Genomic DNA, 24037 nt, shown 5'->3' with positions numbered 1-24037 from the left:
TAACCCCTAGACCCCCCTGTTAGTGCCTAAACCTAAGACCCCCCTGTTGGTGCCTAAACCTAAGACCCCCCTGTTGGTGCCTAAACCTAAGACCCCCTGTTGGTGCCTAAACCTAAGACCCCCCTGTTGGTGCCTAAACCTAAGACCCCCCTGTTGGTGCCTAAACCTAAGACCCCCCTGTTGGTGCCTAAACCTAAGACCCCCTGTTGGTGCCTAAACCTAAGACCCCCCTGTTGGTGCCTAAACCTAAGACCCCCCTGTTGGTGCCTAAACCTAAGACCCCCCTGTTGGTTTTTTCGTTTAAAAATAATGTTAAAAAAAAATTGTACTGTTTTTCGTTTAAAAATAATGTTTGAAAAAAAATATTGTACTGTTTTTCGTTTAAAAATAATATTTAAAAATGTATAAATCATTAAATAATGTGTAATCATGAGAAGCAGTAATAAAACATTAAGTCTCCGGGCGCCGCTTTTAAAACGTTATTTTTCTCCGGCGCCCTTTTTTCCTATTGGGCGCCCATTAAACGATATTTATTATAGGAGTGAATGGCGGCGCCCGATTTGTCCACTAGCCTCCTGCGCCCTTTTTTACTGTTACCGTGGTGGACTTACCTCCTACAAGCAGACACAATAAGCTGTGTATTCAAAACAAAGTAGATTTATTGGTACACTCCAGGGGATGATCGCCGGGTTTGTTTTGGTGCAAGTTTACAAAGATATATTTGTCTCTGACTTGGGCTGTTTGAGGGATGTAGGGGGATACTCTGTCCATTTGTACAGCTAGTGGGAGGATGTATATTTGTTGTATATAGCACGTGCACTATGTCACTTTTCTGATGAAGCCGTGTTGGTGAAACCTGTCAATAGCTATAGTAGCACTGTAAATTTTGTATAGCAACCATGTAGTTGTCGGTAGAGTCCCTACCCCCGCCCTCTTTTATTGTATTGTGCTGTGAGAGGTATTTTAGACATTTGGATGCTGCAATTGCACACAGCAGCTCCATCTGCTTTACTTTGCATGCACTGATATTCGCTGTCTGTGGCAGGGCCAGCTACACCTCACTTCTGATCGATTTATGGGAGTGGAGGGGGATCAGCAACGACACCCTGTGTCATTTATGCAACAGTGTATGAAAGCACAATATTGTTGTATGTTGTCAGACAGACACATGTCGAGACACTGAGGGCGATTCTCGTCTTTTATCATTATCTACGTTTATACAAATAGAGACCTTTCTTTTTTTTTTTTTTAACAAGTACCTATAGGGCCGGCCCTTAGGGCCCTTAGTGATGAGGTAGTTCATTCCCTGGTACTTTTTCGGATAGTGGGACATTTTTTTTTAAATGCTCTCACTTTTTTTAAGTGTTTTATTTTGGTAACTATGGAGGGCAGGGAAGGGGGGGGGGGAGGAGGTTTCAATACACTTTATTTAATTTATGTAGTGTAAAATTAATTGTAAAATGTGTATTTTTTACCACTAGAAGTTCCTACACATACTATTCTGCGTGCTCTGAACAGAATTCAAAGCACACAGGCAGTGTTGGTACAGGAAAGATCATTGGCTTCTCGTTGGAGCCATCTTTCCCTCACAAGAACTTTGATTGGCTCAGAGAACACCTGTTCCTGTTCCCCAATCAAATATTTGTCAGTCTCTGTGGGTACAAGCGGTGGAAGCGCATATGTATTAAACCATCTGTTTGCCATTAACAGGGCAAAGAGGACGTTTTAAAACTAGCAGTGGTCCTGTAGTGGTTAAAACCTGTGAGATATAAGGAATAGATACTTTAAAAATAAAAACAGTTAACAAGAGTCTAGGGGGGTGCAGAACATTCAAATAACGAGAATAATTGGTAAAAGAGGGGGATACTCACAAAATTAGGTTGCTATGAAGGGCAACCAACTAACGAAGCATGTGGAGAATAATCCATCTCCACTCAGGTAAAGTGATCTTCGTTGTATTTTGGTGAACTCTCTCACAACAAAAACAGAGCAGCTATAAGGAGGAGCTGGCCTATGACCGCTCTTCAAAGAAGGGTATTAAATACAACAGGGGGAAGAGGCACCCAGGAAAAATAAAATTCATGAAAAACCTTTAAAATTGAAAGTAGGCGGTGGCTTACCTCAATGATGACACAGAGATTGAAAGGGAAATTAAGGGTATTTGGCTATGCCATAGTTCACAGGAACTTAATTTACCTGTTTTCCCTTTTCTGTGTCATCACATAGGTAAAGCCGCCTCCTTCTTTCAATTTTAAGATTTCTAAACTGGATCCTAAAGAGGCTTCCCCATCCTCATCCGCAGCCCCATTCCAGTCCGAGGACCCCTGTAGAGTGGCCTCCCTGGGCATGTGCACTAGTACCGTCCCCCTTGGGCTCTGGCAGAAATAACCGAGCGCCTGTGCAGTGGCGTGGACGGACCCGATCCAGCCAGAGTGGGACTGTGCTAGTCCACCTGCATGAGCTGTCAACAAGCTCTCTTTGGAGCGTCCTAACTCTAGAATGGGGCTGCGGAGGATGACAAGAGAAACCTCTTTTGTATTCAGAGGCTTCCTCCTCCTGAGGTAAGTATGCCCTAGGGGCACTTTTTTCATTTCAAGGTCATTTTAATGTAGTTTATTTTTCCTGGGCGCTTCTTCCCCTGTTGTGTTCCTTAAAACCTTTTACTGTATACTTCTAGCAGCACACAGCTTCTCTGTCTCAGCACCCTGCTGTGGCCCCTAAGTATTCCCAGTATTCCCATTGTTCAGGGGTGCGCATTACTGTTACCGTATCATATCAGCTCAGCCTTCATGTGCCTACTGCCTAGGCACAAGGTGCATGAGCCAGAAACTGCAGGCGAAAATACCAACATACTTCCTATATATGCTATTTCCTGGCAGCAGGGAGTGTGGATAGTTCTTTTGTCTGCAATCTGCTATTGCTTGATCCTGTATATTGTTGTAACCTGGTCTTGTCTAACTGCGTACCTATTATATAGGAGATTTGGGCGCAGGGTAAAGCTGATAAACTGCTCACCCTTCTCCTGCACAAGTCCGGTAGCGCTAATTACTACTCCAGCCCACCATGGACAGTGGGGTAAAGGTGTATTGCGGCTTCCAGCTATATGCTGGCAGCTGAATTACAGTGTTTTGTTGTAAGTTGTGCTCTGTCTTTTGACGGCACCCAAATTACTCGCTGAACACTGCTATAGCCGTAATTCCTATTACAGCCTATGGTGGCGCCTCTGCACCCAAACCTCCTGCCCTGTTTTTACAGTGCTCCTGTGTAACTACCTGTGATCTTCTGCTCCAGTTATCACCCTGACTTGTCTCTCATGCTGAGACAGTCTCTGCTTCTTAGGTTAGCCTGTATCACCTGCTGCTGACTGTCGTTACAATATCATTTGTGAAGGTTTAATTGTAGACTGAGGTTAAAAAAACACAAAAAACACGTTTGCAGATGAATATGTTGCTCTTCACTATCCCAAATGGCAATTCCTAATGTAACTGAAGAGCTCAGTAAATGTAGACAAATTTTGAATCCTAAAATAACCTGCTCAGTCATATGCTTTAAATATATTCCTGTCTCCAGTGATGCTCAGCAGGTGAACTAGCAATTTCCTTTTGCAGTGGGAAACCAAAGCAATTGAATATCAGGTATTTCAACTAACTCAGGACAAATCCAATCTTTTGATCAAAACCAATAAGAATCTGGGGCTAGACAAGAAAGCTTTGATTTGGTTCAATAGAGCAGCAACCATCAAAGTGAATACTTTTTCTACAACTGTTGAACGCGTTTTAGACTTTTCTAATAGGGATTAAACTAACCTGGCTCCAAGTGTAATTAAATTTATAAGCTTTATCCTGAGACATACAGAGTGATGAGGCTGAGCAGGGCGAAGCTGGACTACCCCAAGAAAAAGTGGGAATGGGAGTTTTAGACCTACTTAATTACAAAGCCACGATTCTAGCCAGAGTAGTGGCCTTTCAAAGCCACAAACAAATTACAAAAAATGAGTTAGTATACAGAAAATTTATAGCAAGCACCAACTTAAAGAGTACCTGAAGCCACATATAACAGGATGAAAGAAACAAAGGTACAAATATTATTGTAAGAGAACAGAGGCGCCAGCAGGATAAAAGGTAATACAAGTTTTAAAATTTGCTGGGAGGCAGTGGTGGACTTACCTCCAGAAAGCAGACTCAAAATACTGTCTGAATTAAACAAATACATTTATTATTGGTACCCCAAAAGGTGCAACGCGTTTCGCAATCACCGCCCACTTGATCAGGCAATAAGATAGGGGACTAACAGTAGCTCGTCAGTAGCACGAATAACGCCTCTGTGTGCAGAGGCGCTGATGAAGCGGGCTGTGCCTGTGAAACGCATTGCATCTTTTGGGGTACCAATAATAAATGTATTTGTTTAATTCAGACAGTATTTTGAGTCTGCTTTCTGGAGGTAAGTCCACCACTGCCTCCCAGCAAATTTTAAAACTTTTATTACCTTTTATCCTGCTGGCGACTTTGTTCTCTTACAATAATACTGTGTCCACCCATGGGGGAGGGGTGACCTACCCCTACTTTCTGATCTACGGAGAGCGACAACTTAATCCTGAGCGAGGACAGGTTTAATCTCCTCACCTGCATCTACAGTGGTTGCCTAAGAGGTAACCCATGTTTGTGAGTACTGTATATTCATCTCACACTTACATTTATCCACGGCTTCCAATACATATTACACTATATTGGGCTCTCGGTGTTTCTTATTTAAAGGTACAAATAGTAATAGCCCTACTCAGAAATTGTCTGAAGTCCCTGTCTGTTTACCAGTACAGCAATTGTTAAAAAGACGAGAGTAGTTCTCTATGCAAATAATCGTGTCAAACAGCTTGTCAAATTTGGTATGGATTTCTGATAAGTAAATAAATGCTTACAGAGTTTTATCTGGTTGAGTAGAGCCTACTGATCAGATTTTAGTGCAAAAGTTCATTACTTTTGTTTGTTAGAGATTTTACATCAGACTTTCACAGCTGCTGTTTAGAATCCAAACAAAAAAACAGTATTCTGAAACTGAAAATATAAACATGAGACTTAGTTCTGGGTTACTAATGTTCTTTTTACCATTTCTTAAACATACAATTCATTATCTCATAAAAAATGTTCACTTTCGGTTTGTTTTCAGGTGGCCTTATTGAAAATGCCCAGCCTTCATGCCTGAGCTGGTTAAAACCAATATTAAAAGTCACCCTTTCAGTACTAACATGTGAGAATATTTAGGGGAAATATGTGGGGAATAATAGAGTATTTGTGTAGTCAGTTGCTCCTAAGGGGAGGGGTACGATGTACTACCTGCCCCACTGTTTAGTTATCCAAGATATAAAAGGCAAAAGTGTACTGTGTATACCTGGTAATGATCGAAACTGTCCTTTGATGGTTAAAGGGGAACTTCAGCCTAAACAAACATACTGTCATTAAGTTACGTTAGTTATGTTAATTAGAATAGATAGGTAATATAATTTTTTACCCACCCTGTTTTAAAAGAACAGGCAAATGTTTGTGATTCATGGGGGCTGCTATCTTTGTCATGGGGCAGCCATCTTTTTGGTTGAAAGGAGGTGACAAGGTGCAGGAGACACAATTCCAACTGTCCTGTGTCCTGATAACCCCTCCCAGCTGCACACGCTAGGCTTCAAATGTCAAATTCAAAATGTAAAAAACACCAAAAGAACCAAAACAGCAGAACGAGAGCAACAACATCAGAAATCCCATCATGCTTTGCACAGCATCAGGGGAAAAAAAGCCCGGGCAGTTTTCTTCTGTGCAGCTAAAAATGAGGCTTGGATAAGAGAAACAAAGTTCTGATTCTGTGAAACTGTTAAACACCAGGCCTTTTAAGTGCTGCTGAGTCGATTTTTAGTCTGGAGGCTCACTTTAATGTTGTTTACTGGAAATTTTCTCTGTTTCATTAATTTTTGCATACCTGAAGAGCTTTGGCATTATTATTGTACCTGAGCTTTTGATTACACTAATAAAGAAACTTTGAAAAGAAAGATAACACAGTAACATCTGGAGCTGGTAAAGCAGAACTGAAGCTTTCAGAGAATAGCATTGCAAACAGTAAAATGTAAAAATGTTAATAAAACACTTTTGCTCACAGCGTAACACCAATATGCTGAGCACTAGTCCTGGTTGGAGCCGTGCGTCCGTGCTCGGCTGTGTGAGGCAGAGAGCCCTGCAGGCCGCGGAGACGCACTTCACTTTGAGGACATTAAAAGTGTGTAGTAGCCTTTATCCTGAATGGCTATACACATCAGCATCTGGGCTTATTATATGTAAACGGAGCTGCTGAGTATGGAAACCCGTGCAGATCTGTTACCCTCCATAGATGTTTGGCAGCTTTTTATTACTATGTTATGGCTTTAGTTTTACCTTCAGATTTCAAGTTTCACGTTTTGAACACGTCCCTTCATTTCAGTTTTACAGCTTACTTGGATTAATGGCTACATGTATTCAGTTTTATTACTTTGTTTCTGTGCAAATAAACACACCGCCCTCCATAATTATTCTAGCAGAGGCTGTCAGTTTGGAAATGTTAAACGGCTGCCAATTCGCAAGCTACTGCAGATTTATTATTTATGTATCAGGGATCATCCACCAGGTGCCCATCTGACACCTTCTTCTACCTCTCTCTGCTTCAGCTTACCAAAAGGACCACAAGGTGGCCCAAATCTACTACCTTCCCTGGGTGGCTGGATGGTGTACTGGTTAAGGGCTCTGCCTCTGACACAGGAGACCAGGGTTCGAATCTCGGCTCTGCCTGTTCAGTAAGCCAGCACCTATTCAGTAGGAGACCTTAGGCAAGTCTCCCTAACACTGCTACTGCCTATAGAGCACGTCCTAGTGGCTGCAGCTCTGGTGCTTTGAGTCCGCCAGGAGAAAAGCGCGATATAAATGTTATTTGTCTTGTCTTGTCCTCATTACATCTTAATCCATCTCTGAGCGCTAACATCTTCCATAGCACTTTAATGAGTATATAATCATTAAATGTCCCTCAGAGGAGCTCTCAGCTCACAAGTAGCATTGGTTTCTAATTACTCATGCAGGAAAGGAAAATGACCTGGGCCATCTCTATTAAAAACAGCATACAGATTCCTGGCTTCAAAAGAACAACAAATACATGCTCACATTTAGAAATTCAGAGCTGGGTGCACACTAAGATGGTAAGGTAATTTTTAGAAACTTTAAAGGAACTCCGAGCAGTGCAGAAACTATGGAAAGATGCATACCATTTTAAACTTCTCTTTCTCCTCTTTCCAATGATATATAAACCGCCACCCTACGCCTTTTAGTTTTTGCTATTTTCGCGATTGAAATTGCTGCGGCCGCGATTTCAATCGCGAAAATAGAGAAAACGAAAAGGGGTAGGGCGACGATTTAGGTGTCGCCAGAAAGAGGAGGAAGAGAGCTTTAAAATGATATCCATCTTTCCATAGTTACATTGTATTACACAGGACGACACTTTCCCCGGTGTCAGCAGCTCCATTCAGCAGAAAAAGTCGCCCTGTGTAATACAATGTAAGTATGGAAAGATGGGCATCATTTTAAAGCTCTCTTTCTCCTCTTTCTGGCGACACCTAAATCGTCAACCTACGTCTTTTAGTTTTCTCTATTTTCGCGATTGAAATCGCGGCCGCGGCAATTTCAATCGCGAAAATAGCGAAAACTAAAAGGCGTAGGGCGGCAGTTTATATATCATTGGAAAGAGGAGAAAGAGAGCTTTAAAATGATATGCATCTTTCCATAGTTCCTGCACTACTCGGAGTCCCTTTAAATCACAAAAAAAGATATATGCATCACTTACACATGTTTATAATTGGAATTTCACTTTAATTGAGCATAGATGGATATAAAAACTGGTAACATTTGAAGAACCAAAAAATACCATAAAATACACATTTTTTTTGCCCATTGAAAGTTCAGTCCAATGACGCTTCATGTAATTTTCACTTAATAGTGGCTGGACAGTGTACTGGTAATGTATGCCACATTAGATGTAAGCAAACAGAGTTTGAATGTTGGCCAGAGCCAGTACCTATCCAATTAGGAGTCATTGCACAAGATTTCGTAACACTCGAGGGTGGCCTACTGAGCACACCTGAAAGTGAACTTCAAGTGACACCTGACATGATGAAATAGACGTGTATGTACAGTGCCAAGCACCCAAATATCTGTGCTGTGTGGCTTTTCTTCTTTCTCTGCCTGAAAGAGTTACTATTCAGCTATGCAACTGACAGTTTTTCTCCATTTGGGACCCAGTTGGACAATAGAGTCCCTCACTAATAAGGACTTACAGCCGGGTAGTCAGGGCCGGTGCTGAATTTGAGGCAAAGGGGGCAATTGCCCCAGGGCCACCGACCACTGCATGGGCCCCCGCACCGCCGGATCCCACCAGGTCTTCTCCCCGACTATTCCCTGTAACTGCCCTGACCGTTATTACTGTACCAATCGCAATACTTCTGCTCTTTGCTACCGGCCTGCGGTTTATCTTGCCCCATGCAGACACCAGCTGAATCTCCCCAGAACATGCCGCACTACTACTTGTGCAGCCTTGAGGAAACCTGCAAGCTGCACAAGTAATAGTGTGGCATGTTATGTTCTGGGGGAAATGCGGCCAGTGTCTGCATGGGACGAAGATGAGCGGCAGCAGGGAGCAGAAGTATTGCGATCAGGTCAGTTGCAGTGTGGATATGGCGGCTTGCTTACATTGGGTGAGATGGGGATCAGATGTTACCAAGCTTGGGGGCCCCAGAGGCTGACTTTTGGGGAGGATTGGAGGCAGGGGTCCCCAGCCCCCTGCCCCTTGAAGCGGCCCTGTGGGTAAGCAGGATATCAATGCAGGAATTTCAACCTTCGACACAGAGGATAGAAAACAGAGGTGTCCATATAGACAGAGCAGCTTTCCTAGGTAAGTAAATGCCTGCTGTACTCCTAGGTAAGTAAATGCCTGCTGTACTCCTAGGTAAATAAATGCCTGCTGTACTCCTAGGTAAATAAATGCCTGCTGTACTCCTAGGTAAGTAAATGTCTGCTGTACTCCTAGGTAAGTAAATGCCTGCTGTACTCCTAGGTAAGTAAATGCCTGCTGTACTCCTAGGTAAGTAAATGCCTGCTGTACTCCTAGGTAAGTAAATGCCTGCTGTACTCCTAGGTAAGTAAATGCCTGCTGTACTCCTAGGTAAGTAAATGCCTGCTGCACTCCTAGGTAAGTAAATGCCTGCTGTACTCCTAGGTAAGTAAATGCCTGCTGTACTCCTAGGTAAGTAAATGCCTGCTGTGCTCCTAGGTAAGTAAATGCCTGCTGTGCTCCTAGGTAAGTAAATGCCTGCTGTGCTCCTAGGTAAGTAAATGCCTGCTGTACTCCTAGGTAAGTAAATGCCTGCTGTACTTCTAGGTAAGTAAATGCCTGCTGTACTCCTAGGTAAGTAAATGCCTGCTGTACTCCTAGGTAAGTAAATGCCTGCTGTACTCCTAGTCCTAGGTAAATAAATGCCTGCAGTACTCCTAGTCCTAGGTAAGTAAATGCCTGCTGTGCTCCTAGGTAAGTAAATGTCTGCTGTACTCCTAGGTAAGTAAATGCCTGCTGTACTCCTAGTCCTAGGTAAATAAATGCCTGCTGTACTCCTAGTCCTAGGTAAGTAAATGCCTGCTGTACTCCTAGGTAAGTAAATGCCTGCTGTACTCCTAGACCTAGGTAAATAAATGCCTGCTGTACTTCTAGTCCTAGGTAAGTAAATGCCTGCTGCACTCCTAGGTAAGTAAATGCCTGCTGTACTCCTAGTCCTAGGTAAGTAAATGCCTGCTGTACTCCTAGGTAAGTAAATGCCTGCTGTACTCCTAGGTAAGTAAATGCCTGCTGTACTCCTAGTCCTAGGTAAATAAATGCCTGCTGTACTTCTAGTCCTAGGTAAGTAAATGCCTGCTGTGCTCCTAGGTAAGTAAATGCCTGCTGCACTCCTAGGTAAGTAAATGCCTGCTGTGCTCCTAGGTAAGTAAATGCATGCTGCACTCCTAGGTAAGTAAATGCCTGCTGTACTCCTAGGTAAGTAAATGCCTGCTGTACTCCTAGGTAAGTAAATGCCTACTGTACTCCTAGGTAAGTAAATGCCTGCTGTACTCCTAGTCCTAGGTAAATAAATGCCTGCTGTACTTCTAGTCCTAGGTAAGTAAATGCCTGCTGTGCTCCTAGGTAAGTAAATGCCTGCTGCACTCCTAGGTAAGTAAATGCCTGCTGTGCTCCTAGGTAAGTAAATGCCTGCTGCACTCCTAGGTAAGTGAATGCCTGCTGTACTCCTAGGTAAGTAAATGCCTGCTGTACTCCTAGGTAAGTAAATGCCTGCTGTACTCCTAGGTAAGTAAATGTCTGCTGTACTCCTAGGTAAGTAAATGCCTGCTGTACTCCTAGGTAAGTAAATGCCTGCTGTACTCCTAGGTAAGTAAATGCCTGCTGTACTCCTAGTCCTAGGTAAATAAATGCCTGCTGTACTCCTAGTCCTAGGTAAGTAAATGCCTGCTGTACTCCTAGGTAAGTAAATGCCTGCTGTACTTCTAGGTAAGTAAATGCCTGCTGTACTCCCCCCCCCCCCCCCCCACACACACACACACACTTGTGTTTCCCACCCTCCATTTGGTTAGGTGTTTACCACTTCTACAACCATCTAGATTCTTTTACTTGGAGAGTGACCTAGTCCAGTTCATCTGGACACCCAAGTGGATTCGGGTTTGTTCATCTCCACCTGCCTTCAATGGTCGGTTACCCATTTGCAATTCTCTTTTGTGAGTACCACCATTTATTACATTATCCTACACATTGTTGTTACCTAACACACCATTAGGGCTCCCGTTGTCTGTGTTCTTTTTTTGCTCCAGGGTGCTCCTTGATCACCCTACACATCCACTCCTAATTGGCTACCGATTTATGCACAGGACCTGGCTAATAATAGTCTGAACTCCTCTGTGTTTAGTCTTCTGACTGGGGTAATCTGATACTTTGGCAGGCACCAAGTCGATGTTTTTCAGATGATTTGCCTGTAAAACTGACTGTTCCCAGTGAGTGATAAGTTATCAGCTTATAAGCGCTGTTAATCGAATAGTTAAGAGCAGGGAAATAGCTGCCTGACTTACCAACTGCTGGCTCTAGTGAAGCTCAGGCTTCTCATCTGTTCCACAGATGTTTGTTTGGAGAGTGGGCAGATGGCCAATCCTGCTAAACACTGCCAAATCCAAGTGCAATTCAAGCAAAGAAATTGCACATTTACTGCAAGTATTGTGTCTCTCAGCCAGTTTATACCTTAATATGCTTTTGCTAACATATCACTTACTGCATATGCCACTGCATATGTCATGTGTATTTTACTAAATCACAATACTTACTGCATCACAAAATGTTAGCTGAAAATATGCTCAGTCTTATTTAATTGGCAAGCAGTCAGCAATTATCAATCGTTAAAGAAGAAAATGTGGAATGGTTGTAAGTTTACAGAGTGATTTATTATTTGTTTTTAATTGTTTGTGGTAAAAGTTGTTTCACTGTTACATTTTAAAGCAGGTTACACCTATGTTACTAATTTTGTAAAGCATCATAGATTTTCCAATAACAAAGTAAAGTAGAAATCGTCTACAGACAACTCTAAAAATAGGTGAATTCCATTCATTGTTGTTAATGCAATCTGAATTACTATCTCACCCCAAGGCCATAAACAAAAGGTGGCTATCCACTTTGTGATGCTGGCCACTTCTTGCTTGCTTCTTCTCCCATGATGCACCTCTTGCCTGCCTCTCCCCCATGATGCACCTCCTGCCTGCACTTCACCCATGATATACATCTGACCCAGGGCCGGCCTTTGGTTTCACAGCGCCCTGAGCGAAAGCTGATTTTTGTGCCCCCCCCTTTCATCATCTTCCCGTATACGCACACACACAGGCTCATATGCAATTAACCTTTTCTCCTGAGATATCTCCTAGGACAGTGGTTTCCAACCTTTCTGACGTTGTGACACAAATGCTCAGATCTCTGTGACACGTCACATATGTTTAATAGAAATAAATACTATTAATCAATCACCAAACTTGATACGTGGGATGGAAGGTCTCACTTACCAAGAAAGGTTAGATAAACTGGGTTTATTTAGTCTTAAGAAAAGACGCCTTAGAGGGGATCTAATTAACATGTATAAATACATCAGAGGGCAATATAAAAGCTTGGCAGATGAGCTTTTTGTCCATAGGCCTTCTCAAAGGACTAGAGGACATGATCTGCGCATGGAGGAAAAACATTTTAGCCATTTATTTAGGAAAGGGTTCTTTACAGTAAGAGTAATTAAAGAAAACCTGAATTGAACATTAAAAGTCAAAATAAACATACACAAGTCATACTTACCTCCTGTGTAGTCTACTCCTCAATCTATTTTTCCTCTCCTGCATCCTGTTTGTCCACTGTGATCAATGGAATTCTCTGTCCTCCATTTTGAAAATGGCCATTACCCCATAACAGCTTCCTGGTCAGCACACTGTTAAACTGTAACATCGCCCACTTGAGCCATAGGGAAACATGGACACATCAATTCTCCTCTCAGCTGTAACTGACGGCAACTGATATATAACTGACAGCAACTGATATATTTCAGTTCTGACAAAATGTTGTCAGAACTGGAAGGGATCACTGTAAGAAGAAAATGGTGAGCTTCTGAGAGGAACTGATGGCAAGGTAACTATGTAATGTTCATTTGAATTTACCTGATGTGTTTATTTTAAATAATTTTACTCAGTACAGGTTCTCTTTAAGATGTGGAATGCATTGCCACAAGAAGTAATTATGGCAAACTCTATACCTGCATTTAAAGGGGGCTTAGATGCTTTCCTTGCGTTGAAAGACATCCATGGCTACAATTACTAGGTAATGCCTAATGATGTTGATCCAGGGATTTTATCTGATTGCCATCTGGAGTCGGGAAGGAATTTTTTTCCCTTTTGGGGCTAATTGGACCATGCCTTGTAAGGGTTTTTTCGCCTTCCTCTGGATCAACAGGGATATGTGAGGGAGCAGGCTGGTGTTGTACTTTGTTCTCTGGTTGAACTCGATGGACAAATGTCTTTTTTCAACCCAAATAACTATGTAACCATGTAATAACTACGAATGGATGGAAAGAGTGCATTATCCTGAATACACTTAAAAATAAAGGCTAGAACCTTTCAGGAATATAAATAAAAATAATCAGTGGGACAGTTAGCGGCGCCCCTCCCCCCCATTTACAATGATAGCACAGCACCGACAATTTGCACCATGCGTTATAGCTGCAGTACGCAACCCCCCCCCTCCCCCCCCCCCCCCAAAAAAAGCCCTCAGACTCAGTATAGGTAGATAGCCAGGTATAGGTGCCCGCAGTATAGGATCTCATGTGTAGGTGTCCTCAATATAGGTTGCCAAGCATAGGTGCCCCCAGTATAGGAAGTCAGTTGAAGGTCTCCATCCCCCCAATAGGTAGCCAGGCGTAGGTGCCTCCAGTATAGGTAGCCACGTATTGGTGCCCTCAGTATAGGTAGCCAGCTATAGGTGCTCCCAGTATAGGTAGCCAGGTCTATAGGTGCCTCCAGTATAGGTAGCCAGGTGTTGGTGCCCTCAGTAAAGGTAGCCAGCAATAGGTGCCCCCAGTATAGGAAATCAGGTGCAGATGCCCTCAGTATAGGAAAAAAGCTATAGGCGCCCCCTTTGAAGCCGACGCCCCGAGCGACCGCTCAGGCCGCTCAGGTCAAAGGCCGGCTATGATCTGACCAGCCCCTTCCCCCATGATGCACCTCTCGCTTTCCTCTTCTCCCATGGTGCACCTCTTGCTTGCCTATTTCCCAATGAAGCACCTCTTGCTTGCCTCCTCCATATGTAAGATGACTTTGGTACAAAGGGCAGGGCAGAAGTGCCTACTATTCCAAGACATTGCATGCCTTGCATAAGGATATCACACAGGAGGATTGCTTCAGACGGGAGAGGGAGATAAAGGGGTTGTTGATAAGTTGACTTGAGAGGAGTGCAATAGGGAGAACTCATGAAGGCTTATGTAGTGCATCCTCACTAGCAGCATTGTTTTATGTGTATACAAGCGCACTGTAAGTCTGTTAGTTTGCCAAGGCTGTAGGTGATTTGCTTTGCTTCTCAGTTCTGTAGGCAAATGAACCTCTAAACGAGTGGTTTCATATCTTTATATCTGCAAATCCATTGGTTAGAGGAGCAGAGGGGCAATTGTCTGGACTTTTGGAGGGCCTCTGATATCTCCTACCCAACTGTCCTTTCTGCTACTCTGTAGCCCCCCCCCCCTTCAGAATGTAGATGGCGATAGTAAGGGTTGTTATCACAATATGGTTGTAATTGGGGCACATGGCTCTATTGGGGGTCTGTTAGAGGCACATGTTTCTATTGGACCCCTAGATTGTAAGCCTCTGGGCAGGGTCCTCATCCTTTTGTGTCCTACCTGATCATGCACCTCCATTACTGTGCACCCATGCTATGCATTGAGTGAACTCAACTTGCCTAATTTTCATGCTCCCATCCAGTGACTGACTAAGCCTTACCTTGTACTCATACTGTGCTGCATGACCTGGTTTTTCTTGTATTCCTGTATTGTCTTATTGCTGTATGTTACCCCTAAATATTGTCTGTAACCTAAACTAATGTCCAGCGGTGCATATTATGTTTTTGCTTTATAAATACAATAAATAAATAAATTGGGAGGTCTGTTGAGGGCACATGGTTTTATTGGGGTCTTTTGGGGGCACATGGTTTTATTGGTGGTCTGTTGGGGGCACATGGTTTTATTGAGGGTCTGTTGGGGACACATATGTCTATTGGGAGTCTGTTGGGGGCACATATGTCTATTGGGAGTCTGTTAGGGACAATTGCAGTTCTATAAATAAGGTCATGAATTGAAAAATGTGTGCTTTCAAACTCTGGGCTTGGAGAAAGCTACCGAGAGTTCCTTGGACTGCCAGAAGATGTAACCAGTCAATACATAAACAAATAAGGCCAGAGTGTTCACTAAAAGGGACTCAAATCTAAAATACTTTGGTCATATAATGAGAAGACTGGATTCTTTGGCAAAATCCTTGATGCTTGGAAAAACTGATGGCAAAAGAAGAGGACAGCAGAGGCTAAGATGTTTAGACAGCATATGTGAAGCTATGAACATGACTATGCAACAGTTGAAGGAAGCAGTGATTGACGGAGACATCTGGCCTGCAGAAGTACCTATGGTCGCGAAGAGTCGGAGACAACTGAAGGAATGAGGAGGAGGAGATTTATTTGTGGGGATATTTCTGCCAAATTTTTTATTTAGGGGAAGTGCTAAAGTGTCAGCATGGTGGTGTAGTGGTTTGAATCTGATCCAGGGCACTATCTGCAAGGAGTTTGTATGTCCTCCCTGTGTTTGTGTGGGTTTCTTCCAAGATACTCCGGTTTCCTCCCACATCCCAAAAACATACAGATAAGTTAATTAGCTTCCCCCTAAATTGGCTGTAGATTACGATGGACACATTACTGTGGCAGGGATTAGATTTTTAAGCCCCCTCTGAGGGACAGTTAGTGACAAAACGACATACGTTGTAAAGCGCTACGGAAGATGTCGGCGCTATATAAATGCTTAAAGTGAACCAGAGACGAAGCACCCTCATGTATTTTACCATATAGATCAGTGGGAACATTAGAGAAAACACCTATCATGCTTTCTGTTACATTCTGCACTGCACAGCCTGCTTCTAATCAGCCCTGATAAAACCCCCGCCTGAGCATTCAGTCTGGCTTTGCTATAATGACTCAGCTATAATGATTCCTGAGCAGAGCCAGCAGGGGGCAGCTATAAATATTCCTGAGCAAAGCCAGACTGAATGCTCAGTTGGGGATTTTATCAGGGCTGATTAGAAGCAGGCTGAGCAGTGAAGAATGAAACAGAGCAGGGTAGGCGTTTTCTCGAATGTTCCCACTGATATATATGGTAAAATTCATGAGGGCGCTTCGTCTTTGGTTCCCTTTAATAATAATACTACCTAATTCTTTTTTTTAGGTGGCTTGTTATCTAATTGTCATTATTTGGGAGATATGTGGCCTAATGAATTGAAGATAATGAAGGCCCCAATTTGATGTTGGCCTAGGGGCTGTTTTATCTAAAACTTACCTTGCTAGCGATTTTGAATATGTTTAGTGACCTAGTTATGACCTAGTTATGACCTAGTTAGCAGTTATGTTGCAGACCTCTCTGTAGGTGGCAGTGTTTAGATATTCAAAAGTAAGTTTGTTAATTCATCCAAGGCTACCAGAACAAGTGGTGCATTCTGGGAAGAAGGTGTTCTATGGTCAGACATTCAGATTTTGCTTTTTCACCACGTTTGGCGGAATAAAGATCATATGTCATGTTTAAATGATCATCCTGACTTGTTTCTGCAGCTAGATGATTCTAACACAGATTCCCATTTGTCATTGTAGCATATAATCCATAAAAGACCATTACTAGCCAAAATCTTGCGCTTGCTTCTGTGATGTTTGGTTTTGCAGCTGTGACCGGGGCTAATGAAGGGCTGTAGATGGCTATAGTGAAATCCTTTCATATCACCTAATACGTTTCCATGTGAGTTGGTCAGTTCTAATCAATGTGAAGAAATGCTGAGTCCATAAATCGTCTGATCAGGTTAAAACCTAATGCAAACCTGAACCAAACTTTCCTTCACTTGATCTCATCTCTGCCAAGTTCTAAATACCTAATGTGCGTTGTCTTCCAACCACGCTGGCCACAGCTGTAAACTGTATTTAAGTGATGGTCAGAAATGTTCTGCATAGTTCCGATTTCCTTGTTTCTGATCAGAAATTAGGTTACCGTCGTGGAAATAGGAGTGTGGAAATTCCCAGAAAATACAGCATTACCGCCACTTGGAAATGTTCGCCCAATTCAACTTGGAAGCACTGGACCAATCAAAGAATGCAGATTTTTTTTTCCAGAGAAATCGTATTACTGTGGTAATTTTAGGCAAATCAGAAGACTCTGGAAGTATTGGGCCAATCAGAGAATGCTGAATTTTTCATCGGAGATTAAATTATCTCTGTAATTTTAGGCCAAGAAGAAGATTTTGGAAATATTAGGCCAATCATAGAACGCAGAACTTTACCGCAGCTGCCAATGAAAATGTGGTTTCCGTATAATGGCGTAAATCCACAAAGCATAGCGGATTTCACTTTTTTGTATTTTCTTTTTACAATTAACTAACTTTATTGACTTAAAAAAAAGTAACTTTCTGTAGAAATAAAAAATCGGAAATTCTGATCTCCACAGAATCAGAGATTAGCATTTCCGACCATCCTTATTTTGTTTGTGTCATGAGGGCTGCCATCTTGCGCCCTTCATATTATAAAAATGACACTACTGGCATCTGATACTCTTTATCTAGCTATAAATACTTATTTTTCTCTACAAAGGCTGGAACACAGTATTTTTGGTCTAGATGGCTGGCAGGGGCTTAGTATCAAGGGTCAATACAGCCACCCTGATGCGTCGCCAGGAGATAGAGAGTGCTGAGTTGTTTTAAACAAGACAAGACAAATAACACTTATCGCGCTTTTCTCCTGGCAGACTTAAAGCACCAGAGCTGCAGCCACTATGGCACGCATGCACGAGAGCCGCTCACAGTCGCGCTGACGTGGTCTGCGAGTGGCTTTCGAGCAGGCGCATTAGATGCCCCTTGGCATCTGCAATGTAGGGGACACCAGGCCACCGGCTGTATGCGGAGCTGGGGCGAGGGCACCGGACGGCTGCCAGGGGCTGGAGGAAGCCCGGGTAGGTAGATTTTTTTTAAAATTTGCTTGCATTTGTCCTTTAACCTTCCTGGCAGTAATCCCAAGCTATGCTCGATCTAGCTGCTGGGAGCTCTATGCAAAGTATAGCGCACAGTGGTAGCTTTCACACACCTCCCGGGGGATCCAGACATCGGTAGCCGTTCTCTTTCCTGTCCTCCAAGGCTCTTAATCACTCTGGTGAGATCGCCGTCATCGATCTCACCACAGAGTTACAGCGCCACCTGGAGGACGGAGGTAAAATTGCAGCGCTGGAGCCCAGGGAAGGGAGTTAGAGCAGTGACTGCTGCAGGCATTCTGGCGGCATGATTTTTTTTTCTGATTTTAGGGTCTGAAACATTTTAAAAAGACCCTGAAATCCAGAAATAATTATACCGCCAGGGGGTTAAGCAGAATAACTTTAATGCATTTGCCTTTATGAATCATGACTGTGGCTGTCAGACTCCTGCAATGCATTATGAGGCTTGTAGTTTCTTAACAGCTGGAGAGCCAAGTTTGCAGATCACTGTACTAGTCAGTCAGCGCCATATCGACCATCTAGTAGATCCTTCTCTGTTTGAATCAGAGAGAAGGTTGGTGGTAAATGATCCTGGAAGTAACATGTTACTAGGAGGACGCTGCAATCGAATAAGTACCAAAAAGTAGGTGAAAAAAGTACTCTGTATGTGCTTGCTGGTGGCTTGACAGGCATTTTATGGATAAGATGTGAAAATATCACCTGGTAGAAAACGTGAACTTGACCAGGCCCGTGGTGTTTTACTCAAACAGTAACAGAAAGAAGAAATGGGTACGCTCACAAACCAAGACTGCCGCAAAAACAACCACTGTAAAGACAGAGTGACTTGACCCATCCATACTTGAACATCTCAGTTGCTGTATGGTCACAGTGCAATAATAAAAATACATTATGTAAAAAAATAATAATATAAGGCATCAAGGGAGGATGGTGCCCAAAATAATTAAAATCTTCTAAAGGGGAGTTTAAGTGTTGGCTTACCTCCAAATAGACAGAACTGCCAGCTATTAGCCAAACATTTTACTGAAAAACTATCAGTATCAGACAATATGTTTCATGGGTACTAGTCGCTTCATCGGGGCATAAAAGTGCTTATAAAATTATCAAGAGACTAGCACTATCCAGACTGATGAAGGGGGTGATACATGAGCACAATTGTTTGGAAGTAAGCCAATGCTGAGCTGACACTCACTTTTTCACTGATATAATGATTTGATTTACATTGAGGGCCTCCTACCCCCTTATTCAATGCAGAATTCAGGCACACTTTAACCCTATGAATTCACTAGAGGAATTTGGGAGTTATAATAATCTGATTTGTGACTTGGGGCAATACTTCTTGCTGGCTGACTGGATAGTGTAATGGTTAAGGGCTCTGCCTCTGACACAGGAGACCAGGGTTTGAATCTCGGCTCTTTCTGTTCAGTACGCCAGCACCTATTCAGTAGGAGACCTTGGGCAAGTCTCCCTAAAACTGCTTCTGCCTACTGACCACGCCCTAGTGGCTACAGCTCAAATGCTTTTGGCAGGAAATGATTAAGAATGGGGCCCTGGGCATGATAGCAGTTTTTGCCCACTGCTGATGGTCAGCTGTTTTTTTTAAGTGAGATTTGGTGAGGTCTAGTATCCACCAGGCCCCTAGATTCTCTCCAGGTCTTAGGTAGCTGTCTAGGTTTGCCTTGTGGATGATCCTGTTCTAGATTTGAGTCCCCCAGAAGATGCTGTGCCCCCATCTCACCACACCGCAACACAATTCATATGACCCTGTGGCAGAGTGCGCTGACAGGGTCATATGCATATCGCCACCACCGCATGATGTACTCCCTGCTGTACAGTATGTATTTGTGTCGTTAAGCACATGCGCGCTGCACCGCCGCCAACCTGCTTCGCCCACTGACTTTCATTACTTCTGCCACTGTTGCATTGCTGCGCTGTTGATTTTGCAGCAAGTCGGTGGCTGATCGGGAACTTTTGGTGCAACGCAATAAGTGTGCTAGGCCCCATTGCTTTCCATTGTCGTTGCATTGCCCTGCACTAAAACAGAGTAACACAACGCACATTTGCAAAGTAAGGGTAAAAGGGGCCTGAATGGTTAGGATAGATTGCCATTTTCTTTGTTTATAGACTCAAGCACTTTTTTTCCTGAATTTTTACAATCACTATTTTTCATAATTGGGTAAAAATTGCACACAGACGTGTGATTCACTGATCAGCGTTTTAAATGTAACCGCTAAGCAGAAAAATTGATTGTACTTCTTGAATTTGAAATTAAATATAAAAAACTGTATCAGGTATAGCTACCTTTAAAGGCTTCATCAAATGGGTGGGCTACTCAATCTCCTATATCAAAATGGCAACATTCTTCTAATAAAGGTCAGCATGGTGGCATAGTAGTTGGAACTCTTGCCTTGCAGCACTGGGTGCTTGGTTCGATTCCCAGCCAGGGCACTATCTGCATGGAGTTTATATGTTCTCCCTGTGCCTGTGTGGGTTTCCTCCGGGCTCTCCAGTTTCCTCCCACATCCCCCCAAAAAATCAAATACGTTAATTTGCTTCCCACTAAAAGTTGGCCTCAGATTACAATACATACACTTAACGATACATACATAGACATATGACTATGGTATGGATTCGATTGTGAGTTCCCCTGAAGGACAGTTATGTTACAAGACAATATAATCTGTACTGCGCTGTGGAAGATGTTGATGCTATATAAATACTAAATAATAATAACAATAATAAAGGTATTCTTCTACTGTCTGGGTGATGATCAGTCGCTTCTCACTTATTCTCCCACTTTCGAGCTGCTGTGCATGTCTTTGTATTAGAGTTTCTACTCCATGACTGTGATCTCAATTACATATACCGGTATGTGATTTGTTAACTGGATTTCAGGTGTGAACAGTGTTCTTTGCCCAGACAGGAAAGGGCGGATTATAGACAGCAGGTTTTAGGGGAGAGGGATCTGCTGGTGCAGGAACTTGGGCTTGGTTCCCACTACAGTGGAAAATGGACTTTTAACTGCAATTAAAAAAGGCCAGTGAACGGATCCTATTTTATAAATATGATCCATTCTCAGTTGTGAGTCAGCAATGGATCCGTTGCTTGAAATGGAACGCACTTTTGTGCTGTCAACGGTTCTTCCCAGAGAGCCAATGGTAAAAACCCATCTGCCCCGGGCTCAAGCCAAACCACAAATGGACTATCAGTGCAGGCGCTACACTGTTTGCTCCTGTTAGGAGTCTGGCTCAAGTGGGAACCCAACCTAAGTCACTTCATCATAGTTGCATCATTAGACTGACGGATTTTTAGATTTGATTTAGCAGTATTGCTTAATGTTCACCTCCACTTAAACAGTTTGTTAAGATCACTCATTTTTTTCGTGTGTCTTTTTTGCGGTTTCCCAACATCTTTCTGCTTCTTTTCCTAGAAACCCCCCACCTACTCTTCTTCGCCCAGAACAATGGTGCAGAGGATTCAGCCATTTCATTGCACAGTAAGTTCATTTTCCTTCAGCTAGGGTAATGTGAAATAAACACAAAACCATGAATGTGATTGGAAAAAGCACACCTTTGTATATATTTTGTTGTTGTCACCCAGAAAGATCATTCTTGGAACGATCTGGAAAACACAACACTCATTCTACAGTCACAGCATGGCACTCTGTTTCCAAAACAGTCAGCACATTGCAATGTACGGGAGAAAGTCAACAGTCTGTTCCCACTCTTTATTTCTCTAACCTAACGTTAAAGAAACCCTATTCCCTAAAAATACTACTAGGTTGTACATGTATTAGTTAACATTTACTGGACTGGCTTGTTGTTATTGCCTCTCCTTTAAGCTGTTTCCCCTATATGTATATGATTGTCTCTTCCATCAACTAATTACCCTAGTAGCCCTCTATAATGATTCCGTACATAGTATGGTTTTTGGTGACAACTCCTACTGGTGGAGCCATAGTTTGTATGTACTTAAAAATGGCCAAATGAGTCAGCTGAGATGGGCCACGAGGTACTGCCTCAGCCTGTGAAGCACAAGGTCATGAGTTCAACTCCCAGGTCAGAAAAAAAAATGACTCAATGAGTGGGTTTCAAATGAATGTCAACTCAGAATCTGCTCAAAGTGAAAGGTGTGTTTAGATAACATTTGTCCTGGTTATCACTTGCTTCATTGACTATACTTTTATATGGTTGAAGGGAAATTTCTAATATGGATTGGAGCTAGGGCAGCCATGGTCACAGTCATGTATTTGGAACATTCTCTGACACCAGTATTAGTAACCAATGCAATCATTCTTCCTCCCCTTCTAAGAGTGTTGGGTTAGGGAGAGAGCCAGATCCCCCACAAGGCAACACTGGCAGTTGCCTAGGGCCTGTAGAGAGACCATAGGCCTTCTTGACACTAGTCCCACAAAATCTTACCAAAATAGCCAGGAGGCCATCAAGATTGGGCCAAAGTTGCCAAGTTACCTAGGGCTCCATTTCACCTTAATCCGTCTCAGGTTAGGAATGGCTGTGGTTGCCCCATGGCCCTCTTCGGCTATCTGTAGAACACTTTGATAAACTGGTCACACATTTCCTTTGGGTAATTTCTTTTGAATGCTGGAATAGAACTGTAATATTTATCAGCGGTATAAAAACCACCTTTTTACTTGTGTGAGTGAACACAGCAATTTCTACATTGGAATTATATTAGGCCTTTTTATTCGCCGTCGTTTTGTTTGATTTTGAAATAACACAGTAAACGGAAACCCAGCTAAGCGAAGCATTTATTTCCGATTTGTCGGCATACTTTGTTTATTCTGTTGGCTTCTGGACAAACCAGAGCGCTTTGTTATCTCCAGTGGGGCTGTAATGGCTGGAGAAATGACCATTTTATCATCACACAACAGATTTTACCTCCCGCCTGGAAGTCACAGATAGAGCAAATGTTTTAATCTACCTGCCAGTGTAAGATTTCAGAGAGCGCTGATAGTGTAGACCAGCTCCATGCTCCTGATGTGGGCACACCCACGCCAAGGCATTACCAGCCTGCCACGCTACTGTCCTTCCCCCTTACTGGGCTTGTGTTTTTCCATTGTGTGTGCATGATATGATGAATGGCCCTGTCACAGTACAGAAGTATAAAGATAACGGGACTGTTCTATTATTTTTCTTGGGATAGGGGCCAGATAAAGCTAAAGCCATTCACAAGTTATCAGTACAATGGCATTACAGATTTGTGCTGGGACCACTAATCACCAGATAATTATAGAACTAAATGATTTCTAAACACTGCAATTACAGCATCCCTGTGTTACAGTAGATTTTATGTATCTAAATGCGGAGATCGGAAAAGGAAGCAGGTAGTGAACAACTGTAAGATCCCAAAACAGGAAAGGCGCCTAATGCTGCTGGCTGTTCCTTGTTTGGCACTTTTATTGGCCTGAGGAAGCAAGCTGCGACCTGTTAAACGCGTTGTCTGTGCTAAATAAATTAGTTTTTGTCTGATGAGACTGTCGTCATTGAGGTAAGCCACCTCACCTTTTTTTGTTTGTATCATTATTTTTAACTGTTAATCCCTATTGTGCTTTTGTATCCCCCACCCCACCAACGTTGGTGGGGTTCCTCCCTGGCCTGACGTGAGAGCCAGTCAGCCTTTCTATATGCTATCAGGAGGGTGTCAACAGGAAACAGGCCTTGAAAGGTATATATGGCCTCCTATATGCTAACAGGAAACAGGCTTGAAAGGTGTTAAAGGGAACCTAAAGTGAAATAAGTGTGAAAAGTATAACTTACCTCTGGCTTTTTCTAGAACCCTGTAGCATTCCTGGTTCTTCGTCGTTGTTCCACACTGATCAATTTAGCCATTGTCCCCCTTCGAAAGTTAGCTGACTGGGCTAGTCACAGGCTACTGCACATGCAAGGCTCCGGCCACGCCTCTTTGCACAGTTGCAATTTTTATAAACTGCACAAGTCTTAACACCTTAGGGCCTGTACACACTGCTGCGCTTGCGCTGCGTTTTTAAAATCACAAGGTCTTTTGAAAAATAATGAAAATCGTGATGACCTGTACACACTGGTGCGATGCGTTTTTAGAAAAAACGCAATCGCAGTGCCTGCTGCGCTTTTTTAAGCGCAGCGCTTGAAAAACACATGAAAAAACACAATGCAATGCGAT

At 42.9% G+C, this 24037-nt stretch overlaps 1 protein-coding gene across 9 annotated transcripts in view; it reads left to right on the top strand.

Moving 5' to 3' along the window:
- The window catches only part of MYO3B (myosin IIIB), a 394939-nt gene that overhangs the window by 168491 nt on the left and 202411 nt on the right, over positions 1 to 24037 (top strand). For all 9 annotated transcript variants that reach the window (XM_068245545.1, XM_068245547.1, XM_068245546.1 and 6 more), the window contains one exon: positions 21309 to 21374. In XM_068245545.1, coding sequence (XP_068101646.1) covers positions 21309 to 21374 — 66 coding nt within the window. The remainder of the gene's footprint in view (positions 1 to 21308; positions 21375 to 24037) is intronic.

The sequence above is a fragment of the Hyperolius riggenbachi genome, chromosome 7 (assembly GCF_040937935.1).
Source record: "Hyperolius riggenbachi isolate aHypRig1 chromosome 7, aHypRig1.pri, whole genome shotgun sequence".
NCBI lineage: Eukaryota > Metazoa > Chordata > Amphibia > Anura > Hyperoliidae > Hyperolius > Hyperolius riggenbachi.
This window is presented reverse-complemented; position numbering and strand designations above follow the sequence as displayed.